Source organism: Aptenodytes patagonicus, chromosome 22 (genome assembly GCF_965638725.1).
Source record: "Aptenodytes patagonicus chromosome 22, bAptPat1.pri.cur, whole genome shotgun sequence".
Classification (NCBI taxonomy): Eukaryota; Metazoa; Chordata; class Aves; order Sphenisciformes; family Spheniscidae; genus Aptenodytes; species Aptenodytes patagonicus.
The window spans coordinates 7,429,867-7,439,906 of NC_134970.1; the positions used below are offsets into that span (position 1 = coordinate 7,429,867).

Below are 10,040 nucleotides of genomic sequence, written 5' to 3' on the forward strand. Positions count from 1 at the left end.
ATGTTGTAACAGGCTTACATGTGATCTGGCATGGCAAGAAAGCTTTAAACCAGCACAGCTATTGCCCCAGAGGTCTGCCCAGGGGCTGCCTTTACACAGCAAAAGAGGAGCAGCGTGGGGTGAGCCCCAGGGGCAGGGGGCTGCTCAGGTGTTGTCTGTGGCCTTCCCACAAAGCTGGACAGTTTCAGAACTACATGCAACTTCTGTTTCATGCAATGCCATTGTTTGGAGCCTGCTGCCATGCTGAGAGCTTCACTCAGCAGATGGGTGCAAAGTGAATCGGGGAAGTTAGATGGACACAAAAGAGGAGCATGTAGTTGCCCTGGGAAGGGCCTTCTCAGTGCCATCCCTGAGCAGTTCAAGTGCAGATTTAGGAACAGACTGCTCAGGAAGGGTTATCGGAATGTAGTTGGGTGTCCATGGGTCAGGTGTCTACACATGGGCCAGCTGCCCTGGGCTCCCCTTGCTGTCAGCAGAGACCCAGTCGCAGCAGCTTGTGGAGCACAGGGCATGGTTAATCTCCTGAAGACAGCCAGCAGGATTGTGCCCTGCGTGGAGTTCAAGCAGGGATGGTTTTTCACTGCGGACTCTTTCTTATCTCATGAAGGTACGAGTTCTCCACCCATGTTTGTCTGCTTCTCTCGGGTATCCAACAGACTCCATCGCCTGCCTCCATCTATCACTTGGCAATCACCTTCTTCACCTCTGCAGTACAAATGTACTAACATCTAAACCAGGCCAGAGGCATCCTCCAGCCCTGAGGCCCATGATCACAACACTGCTCACATCCCCATAGATAAGCTCCACTAACCACATCACAGACAGCCACATCCAGGTACACCCCATGCCCTGACTGGTGCCTGCAGATCATCTGGGAACATTTTCACTGGCACGGGCCAGCACCGTGCAGGCACTGTGCTGGCTCCAAGCACACGGCGGTGCTTGCTGGCCGCAGGGCGAGCACGGCTGTGCTGCTCCCCAGCCAGCTCGGCAGAGCCATGGGGCTGCCCCATGGAGTATGATCCTGCCCAGCCAACTGCAGGGGCTCCATGCAGGGCAGCTATGGCTGTGCTGCTGCTGAGCCCGCTTGATACTCTGTGGGAAGGAGGGAGCTTGGAGCTTTGTCCATCTCTCACACTGCCCCCCATAAGGCTGGTTTCTGGAAGAGGATGGGGCTGACTCCCTCCCCTTCCCTGGCCGTGATCTGCAGCCTGCAGTAAGTCTAAAGCAGAGTATTTACAAAGCTACTTTTAACTCCAAGAGTCCTGGCCCAGCACATCTTGCTCATCTCACAGCTCCTGCGCACCAAGACCACCCTCCGCAGCCTGGGGACCACTTTGCTTTGACTTACCTCTATCACTGGGTGCATTCTGTCCCTCCAACCCTGCCCGTGCTGTTCGGTTGCACCCCTTGCCCTGGGGGATTGAAGGTGCCAAGTGAGAGAGGGGCAAGATGAGGTGGTCTAAGCTGAGACCAACACCTGGGACAGGTACCCTGTGCCAGGCCAGGGGTCAGGCTGGCCAGGCACAGGTCCCACCTAGCCATGGCGTCTGGGGGCTGCAACCCTCTGGGAACTGTGACCCCTCTTTGCAGGAGAGTCCAGATCACTGCTCACATTGCCCTCCCCTATCCAAGGCAGGGAGACAGACTCAGCAGATGTAGCTTAGGGCTGCCCTGGCCTTTTGCATGGGTGCTGGGTCTGCAGGCCAACATGGGGCCATGCCCACAGGGGAAGACATCCCACCAAAACAGCCAGGGCACAAGGGGAAGATTTGGATGGGGAAGGAGCTCTGGACAGGCCCCGGCAATCTCATTCCCTCTACAGGCACCACCCCCTTCCCACGATCATGGTGGGGGAGGATGGAGGGACCCCAGACCTCAGTCCAGCTGCCATCCCCCACAGGCTGCAAAGCAAGGGCCTGAGAGCTCCAGAGCATCCAGCGCCCTCCACACTGCAGCGGGTGCTGAGCACGCTTGCAGGACACCCGTCTCCCCACAGTCTGCTCGCGAGCAGGGTGTGCCCTGCTTAGGTTGAGGCTAGTTCCCTCCACATTAAAGGAAATATCTCTGCCCACTCCCTGTCCCACAACAAGCCACAGAGGAGCAATCATCTTTCTTTAGTTATTTTCCCCTTGGCTCTGCTGGCTGACTCACTTCTGGCTCCCCCACCGACTGCGGTGCTTTTGGGAGTGTGTGCACGGAGGGGAGCGAAGAGGCTCTGGACCCCTGGGAATAGCAGCCAGCCAATTCCTGGGGCGAGGAGCCGTGCAGCCATGGCAGCAGTAACACGCTCGGATCCCAGGCACTGGGGCGAGAGGGCATGGCGGGGAGTGGGGGGAAGCGGAGGAAAGAGCCAGCTCATAATTGCAAACGTCGCTAATTTGGTGCAGCTGCATGGCTGGAGAGGCAGCCCAGAAGTATGCCGTCATTCCTCAGCGGGGTAGGACTATGCAAAGCCCCTTGCCGCCAGAGAGCTTGGAGCCAAGAGCCTGCATGGACAAACGGGGGTTGAAGAGACACGGGCTTACCTCTGCCAGGGTTCCCAGGAGCTGCGGCACCCACAGGACAAGCAGCGGCAGCAGCGGTGGTCTCATCGGGACCGGGGTGGCTGCAGATCAGAGGGATGACAAGTTGGGGGGGTAGCTTCTTAGCAGTGGCTGTCCCCAGCCAGCCCCTTCTCCCATGGCAGCGGGGGGCTGCGTCCCCACATGCTTTCTGAGCGCGGGTGACGGGATGACATCAGTGGGGACAGGCGTTGCATGCCAGCAGGCACATCAGCCCTGCCAGCTGTCCTTGGGCAGGAGCAGAGTGCGCCTCCGGGCTGGGAGAAGTCCAGTGTGTGTGTGTGTGCCGCTCGCTGTGTGCATTTGCTATTGTTCCCGCGGATCTGTGTCCCTCTGCGGTGACTCTGCAGCTGCCCCTGTGCGAGCGAGTGTGTGCTGCGGCCAGAGAGCTGCTTGCCGGGGGGCTTGGAGGGGGGCTCTCGCTGTGGCTGGGTCTCTGCTCGGCTGGAGCCCGGTCTGGCCATCAGAAGGAGTTCTGCAGAGTTGTGGGAGTTGGTGCTGAGAGGGGAGGAGAGGGGAGGAGACAGGACAGGACAGATGGCGGCTCCGAGCTGGAAGGGAGTGCGCAAACCAGCCCCCAGCGAGGGGAGGGTGGGCGGACCGCAGTCTCCGGCAGCTGGGCTCGGGTGCTGGAGGGAGCATTGGCAGGAGTGTGGATCAGGGTGCTGTGCACCTTGCGGCTGTCTCTGCCCAGCACATTCGTGCACCCTTTAGCTCTGTATGCATGAATTTCTACACGGGCTGCTGATGGGGAATGGGAGGTTTGGTCATGCTGGGTGAGGAGGAAGATGTGTGCCTCTGTGTGATGCTCATGGCACGGGGGCAGGCAGATTGGAGGGGGGTGTGTGTGTGTACACATTGTGAGAGGTTCCTGCGTGCTGCATCCCACGGGTGCGAAGATACCTGGACCGCGCTTTGCTCATTTGAGGGGTTGGCTGGGTCCGAGCTGTGCCCTGTCTGCTCGTGGATTGTAGGAATTGTACACAGTGCTGCCATGGGGAGCACGCTGTGCTCCCCCCCCCCCCCCGCCCCCGCCGTGTGCAGGGCCGTGCGTTGTGTGGTGCTGCGCTGTGTCTGTGCAATGCGTGGCAGGATGCCAGCTCTGATTCAGAGCGGAGATGCCATTGGCTTCACATCAGCGCTGGAGATCTGGGACAGTGCTGGAAGAGGTTCAGTGATGCATCTATCCTGGAAGCCAGCGCAGCCTGTGTGGCCGTGGGAGTCTGTCCCAGTAGCCAGCATGGCCACCAGCGGGGACTATTCAAGCTCTGCTTATTGCTGTGAGCCGCCAAGCTGTCAGGGTGGGACTCATCCCACAGCTGGCCCCAGAACAGCAGATTCCCTCCCCACAAAAGCTCAGAGGTTTGTCAGGTGGGGCCTGTGAAAGACAGATCAGCCCCCAGTGCCTGGGCAAAGACACGGGAAAGCCCCAGCCCCTGCACATATTTCAGAAGAGAGGGGGACACAAGGACCCCTGGTCTAGGACCCATCTCCAACCCCAGGTCCATCCCCCAAATGTCCTGACAGTCCCTGGGCTGATGGGGCCAGCTGGGAAAGGGGACAGAGCACGTGAGTCCCCTTCCCTTTGCATGGGGGACAGTTAATTCCCCAGATCCTGGCCAAATGGGCAGGTGCCAGGAGTCCTGGTCCGTGGTCACAGTCACGTCCCTGCAGAGATCCAGTCCCCTGCCTGGAGCAGGCTGGCCCTGCTGCTCAGCCCAGCAGTGAGGGCTTATTTGTCACCTTCATCTCCTCTGTTAATGACTCAGACGTCCCCTGAGCAGAGAGGCATATCTCAACAAATGGAGGCTCTTTGAGTCACTCTGTCCCCAAACCTGCCCTCCCTCTGCACCCTGGACAAGAAGATAGGGGTGGGAGCAGAAGGCAATGCCTTGGTTCCAGTGCAGGCAAGCTTTTCAATCCTTAATACTGGCAGCTTCGGGGAGGGCTGAATGTCAAAAATGCAAGCAGTGCATCTTCTGAAGTGGAGGCCCAGGGTAAAAGCGCTGGCTCTTAGGCATCCCCTGATAAACATTTGGGACTGAGGTCTACCAGCACCTGGGGTGATGGGGATGACCCATCAACCAGTGCCGCAGACAGCTGGGGACACCCATCCCTGCTGCTGGACATCGGCATGACCAGGGGCTGGCCATCCCCCCCAGAAGCTGAGCACAGGGTGGGTGCTCATGGATACTGGAGGTGACGTCCTCCAGCCACTCAGATGGATGGGGATGGAGTCCCCCTCCATGAGCCGAGGCAGAGGGAGGTTTGGGGCTGGCTGCTGCTGTCTCCAGTGGGCTGGGGACTGTTTTAAAAGGCCCCTTTCCAGAGCTGGGCGGCTGCAGCCAGCTGGGAGGAGGCTGGAGCTCCCTGCTGCAGCAAGGGCTTGCCAGGTTTACCCGGGGGCCCGGGGCGGGATCCGGGAGGTTACAGCTGGCTGGTCCCCAAATGCGTTTGCAAAGAGGCTTTTGGTGGATGTCCCGATGCGGGTCCGTGGTGTGGTGCAGGCTGTCAGGCAACAAACGCCCTGCCACAGCGATGCAAGGAGACGTGACCCTGCGTTGGCTGGGGAGCATGGGGCTGTGCTGCCATGAGCAGCCTAGAGAGTCAGGATGGCTGGGACAGAGGCAGAGCAGGCAGGGGAGGCTGGGGGCAGATGGGACTGTGTGATGTCCCCGGAGGGTGGCAGGTGATGGCAGAGCTGAATTGGAGGAGCCCCTGGCTGATGAAGCAGGGGTTGGAGGTTAGGATGGAGGGCCTTGGTGGCCCGGGAATTGTGATCCAGGGGGATGGGGCAGGAGGGACCCTTGATTATCAAGGAAAACCCTGGGAAGAGATTTTGCATCCCCCAGTGTCTAAGGCAGGTGACAGGAGGCAGTGTCCCCTGCAGTGGCACAGACAGGCTACAGAGTCAAGGTGGGGCTCCTCTAGCTTCAAAGCACACCAAAGAGCAGCTCTGGGCCAGCAAGAGGACAAACCCACTCTCTGGAGTCCTGGGAAACTCCAGCTGGGCTGAGTCTGCCCTGACCAGCTGGGGAGCAAACTGAGCCCACGTGCACTCGCTTCACCTGCCTGCCCGCAGCCCTGATGCTCCTGCCACCAGCCTCCCTGCAAAGCTGGTCATCTCCACCTGTAGCCACCCCAGCTCAGTGGAATGGAGTTGCAAGGGAGGTAGGTGGGATGTGGCATCTCAGGAGCTTGTTGGAAATCAACTTCTGCTGCCATGGCCCTGCGTGGGGTACAACTCCACCACCAAGGTAGTTTCTCCAGGCATTGGCTTGCCCAAGGACCAAAGTGTCTGTCCTGCCTGCCCTGGCCTCTGGGCTGGGGAGCAGAGCAGGGACTCCTGGAGCATGGTGTCTCCATCCCCCTGGAGCCCACTGCCATGCTGTGCCTCTGCCCCACACCTCCCCATCCAGGAGAGGTGACCCCCCGCCTGGCAAGAGGACACGCTGCGGGGATGCCTCAGCACCATGCCTTGCTGCCTGCTGGGCTGGGACTGACCTCTGGGCACGGTCCCAGAGGTGTCCCAGCGGCTTTCCCAGCCTCCAAATGCTGCTGGTGGCTCATCACGGGGCAGGCAGAACTGGTACCCCACTGGCCATGGGGACACCTCCATACCAGCCCCACTAATTTAAACCTTGGGACCCGGCAGTTGTGCTCCCTGAGCTCAGGGACTTTGGGCTGTGCCTGCGGTGGAAACAGCCCAAAGCGCTGGTGGGAGTCAAACCCAGGCCCTGTCCCTGGCGCCGCAGGGCTCAGCAGCCTCCCATACTGAACAGAAGAAGCTGCTCATTAGGTGCCGGCACTGCCCTCCCTGCGGCCACCCTGGTGACACCATGCCACCACAGGCAAGGACAGAGAGAGAGCCCGCCTTCAGCTGGGGATGCCAGATCTCCCCTCCGGTCCCCCCGACAGTGACGCCTTTGGCTGTGCCAGACCCAAAAACAACTGCAGGAGGTTTCTCCACCCAGCAGCTGGAACCCGGCCTGGAAACTCAGGGGCTGCCGAGTCATCACATTTTCCTTGAAGCAGCAAAGGCTACCACAAGGAGCAGGGGGATGGGGGAGGCCCCGCCAACCATGAGCGCTCGAAAGCTGTGCCGGTCAGAGCTGGGGCGGCACCGCGGGGTCTGTGCAGCCAAGCCACCGCTTCCTGCAAGGACGAGAGCCTCAGGCTGGGACATTGTCTTTGCCCGGGGTCCCAGTGGGATCATCCAGTCTGGAGCAGAGACGGGAAAGGGAACCTCTGACAGCATGCCCATCATTGTGGTGTCAGGTCTTGCTTATGCTGAGGGACAGTAGCCACAGTGCAGTGGCAAAGGCCCTGTCTGGCAAAGGCTCCAGGCGGTCCTCCTGGGCAGTGCCAACCTCAGACCAGAGCAGAGTCCACCCCCAGTTTGCCTTTGTACTCCATGCACTGGCCTTTACTCCAGGTGCCCTGGGCACGGAGCTGGTGGCACAGGGCTTGTCCCTGCTCAGGCATGTCCCAGACCTGAGCATGGCCCTCCACACTTGGGGGAAGTAGGGAACCTCCCTGGGAAGCGCCAGCTGGGGTGAGGATGAGCAGGGTGGGCAGCAGAGTGCGTGCCTGCGGCACCTGACCATCCCCGGTGTCACAGGGTCTGTGTGTGGTGACAGCCAGCAGGCAATACTCGTGAGGCTGGGCACAGGCAGAGCCCAGCAAGGTCCCTGCACACTGCTGCCAGGGGACAGCATGTGGGTCAAGGACGCTGCCACTCCCTGAGGGATGCTGCCACCCAGAGAGGGCCTGGCACTATGCCATGAGCAATGCTGTTACTGCATGGAGGAGCCTGTACCCTTGTCTGGATGTGCAGCCCTGCTGTCCCCATGGGAGCTCTGCCAACCCTCCCTGGGCAGGACCCCTTGCATCCAACCTGGCACCCTGCGACAACATGTTGCCCAGGGGGCCCATGATATGGGGTACTGGTGCTACTGGGACTGGGCTGGGAGCAGCTCTGGGGCTCCCATCCTGCCTCGGCCCAGCAGCAACATCCCTCCGGTCCCTGTCCCTCCGGTCCCTGTCTCTCCCTGTGCCCACCAGCGCTGTGAACTGCCCCAGACCACAATTTCTCCCCTCTGCCACCTCTGAAGTGCTGAGCACTGCCTGGGGCTGTGAGGGAGGAACAAGGAGAACAGGCTGTTCCTGGGGCAGAGCCTGCGGAGGATGCAGGTGCTGCTGGGACCTCTCTCTTTGCAAGGTTCACACGCCACCGTTCTCCAACCCTAAACCCCAGAGCACTGGGATGCTCTTCCTTCAACCCTTTGCAAATGTTTAATCATTTCCATCATTTCCAGTCCTGCCAGTGCCGCTGTCTGCCTCCTGCCCTGCGCTTTCAAACCTTGGAGCTCCTCCCATTTTGCAGAGAGGGGAGGGCAGGCAGGCGGTGGGGGACGTCACCCTTCCTTGCAGGGCAGAGCTGTGCCCAGGGCAGGCACAGCCGCACTGGCCATGCTGCTGGACGGTTGGGAGGTGCAGGAGTGACTCCCCTGTTTGGGTGATGCTCTGTGCTCCCCCCACTCACTGCCAGTGACGGATGAGACCTGGCAGCAGAGCCCAGGATGCCTGCAGGTACGAACCAGGCGCCTGCAGACCTGGGAAGAGCAGGGCTGCGGGTGACTCAGAGCACGCCCAAAGCCGGCAGAGCCGGGCAGACCTGCTCTGCCCCCCCGGGGTGTGGGTGCCGCCCCTGGGGCTGAGCAGGCTCAGGACTCCCTTTCCCCTGACCGGGGCAAGAGGCACCAGGTGAGGAGGGCTGATAGCAGCCTGGAGAGTGCCTGTCCCACACCTACTGCAAGCAGTGCTAGGGCAGCACATGGATGGCCCCCCAAACCCCCCCACTCCATTGCCAACAGCCTGCAGAGCTCCACAGGGTTCTGCTCCCGCCCTGGGATGCAGTGCCAGCACAGGCTGACAGCAAAGGTGCCCGGACACCACACTCACGGAGCCAAGAAGTAGCCACGAAGTAGCTCCCGGTGCCCACCTGTGCATCGCCATGCTGGGGAGCCCGGGCATGAGATCCCCCCTGCGCAGGCACAGCCACGTATTGCCAGGCTCTGCTTCTGGCACAGCCATGCACAGAGGCTGCCCATCCCCAGCTGCCCGCCCCAGGGCTGTGGAATGGGGTTTGCTCCTGCTGGGCCAGAGCACAGGAGGGTCTGAACTCCTTTCCCCACCACATGCATCCCGGCTTCAACCGCACGGCTGGGAAAAGAGAGAGGGGGGCAAGGAGTGGGAGCAGTACCTCTTCCGGTGGGCATCCCTGGTGTGGTCCACAGCCCGTCCCTGCGAGCCTGGCGTGCGCGGTGTTGGCTCGTCCCACTCACACTTGCTTGCCGTTTACTCCTGCTTGTGCACGGCCCTGACGCTCAAGTCTGGGCTGGTCCTGGGGGAAGGCCCGCCTGGGCTCGCCTAGCGTCTCAGCTGCAGGATGCCAGGGAGGAGGGATCAGCTGGATGGAGATGTCTGCTGTGGCCTGGTGAGGGCAGGGGTCTGCGCCCCGGGGAGGGCGGGAGATGCATGCCATGCTGCAGGCTGGGCATGGCTCACGTCTCCCTGCACCTTGCCTGGGTTTGCACCACGCGCTGCGGAGCCAGCCCTGGTGCTGGGGGCACCCTGTGATGGGACCCTTGGAGCCGGCGAGCATCCCTTCATGCTGCGGTTGCAAAGGGAGGCAGGGAGGGCCCTGAGGCCATGATGGAACCAGTGCAGATGCCCAGACTCACGCTTCAGCCCTGAAGGTGTCTGTGGACTGTGATTGCTAAAGGCTTTGCTGCCCTGAGCCCCATCAGACCAGCCACCATCCTGGAGTGAGAACATCCCGGTCCTTCTCAGCCCCACATCAAGGGGGAGGTGGAGAGGAGCTGGTGAGTTGGCTCAGGAGGCACAGAGCATCCCAAGAGCTTGTCCAGGATGGCACTTATCCTCACCCTGTGAGTGGGTGGCCAGCTGGTCCCTGGGGGTAAGGAGAGGGGTCTTGCCAGTGGGTTTGGAGGAAAGCCGGGACCATGGGAGCAGGTCCAAGGCATCCCCTCTCCCATCTTGATGGATGCGGCAGGAGGAGGTGCAATGGCCATGTCAGTAAGCGTGAGGACTTGTCTCCTGCAGTCCCAGCTGAAAACAAGGCCTGGAGCTCACATTTCTGGTGTCCTCGCAAGCGGCTGGCAGGATTAGCCCGGCTTAGCCCCACGTGGGAGCAGCGGGTTCCCACATCCGCTGTGCAGTGCATGGAGGGGGACTTCTGCATCTGACCCTTTCCAGTCCCACAAAGGTCCCAAGTGTTTCAGCTGCTGCTCAGGGTCTCAGCCTTTGCACCACAGGCACCCATCCCTGCCGGTGGATCCCCCCCCCCATTCCTCCCAGCTGGGCAAAGCTCTCTGCAGAGAAAAGGGAGAGGGAAGGCAATGCTGGCTCAGTCCAAACCAGCCTGCCTGCGCTGCAGGGAGAGGAGAAAGC

At 61.1% G+C, this 10,040-nt stretch overlaps 1 protein-coding gene across 5 annotated transcripts in view; it reads right to left on the minus strand.

Moving 5' to 3' along the window:
* Nucleotides 1-2,997, minus strand: part of LOC143169933 (receptor-type tyrosine-protein phosphatase V-like) — a 37,194-nt gene extending 34,197 nt beyond the window's left edge. For all 5 annotated transcript variants that reach the window (XR_012996969.1, XR_012996970.1, XM_076357756.1 and 2 more), the window contains exons 1-2: nucleotides 2,529-2,997; nucleotides 1,352-1,415 (exon numbers count right to left, since the gene is read on the minus strand). Coding sequence is in view for 3 of the 5 variants with exons in the window: in XM_076357756.1 (XP_076213871.1) it covers nucleotides 1,352-1,415; nucleotides 2,529-2,594 (130 nt within the window). In the remaining 2 variants the exon portion in view is untranslated. The remainder of the gene's footprint in view (nucleotides 1-1,351; nucleotides 1,416-2,528) is intronic.
* Between the last annotated feature and the right edge of the window lie 7,043 nt (nucleotides 2,998-10,040).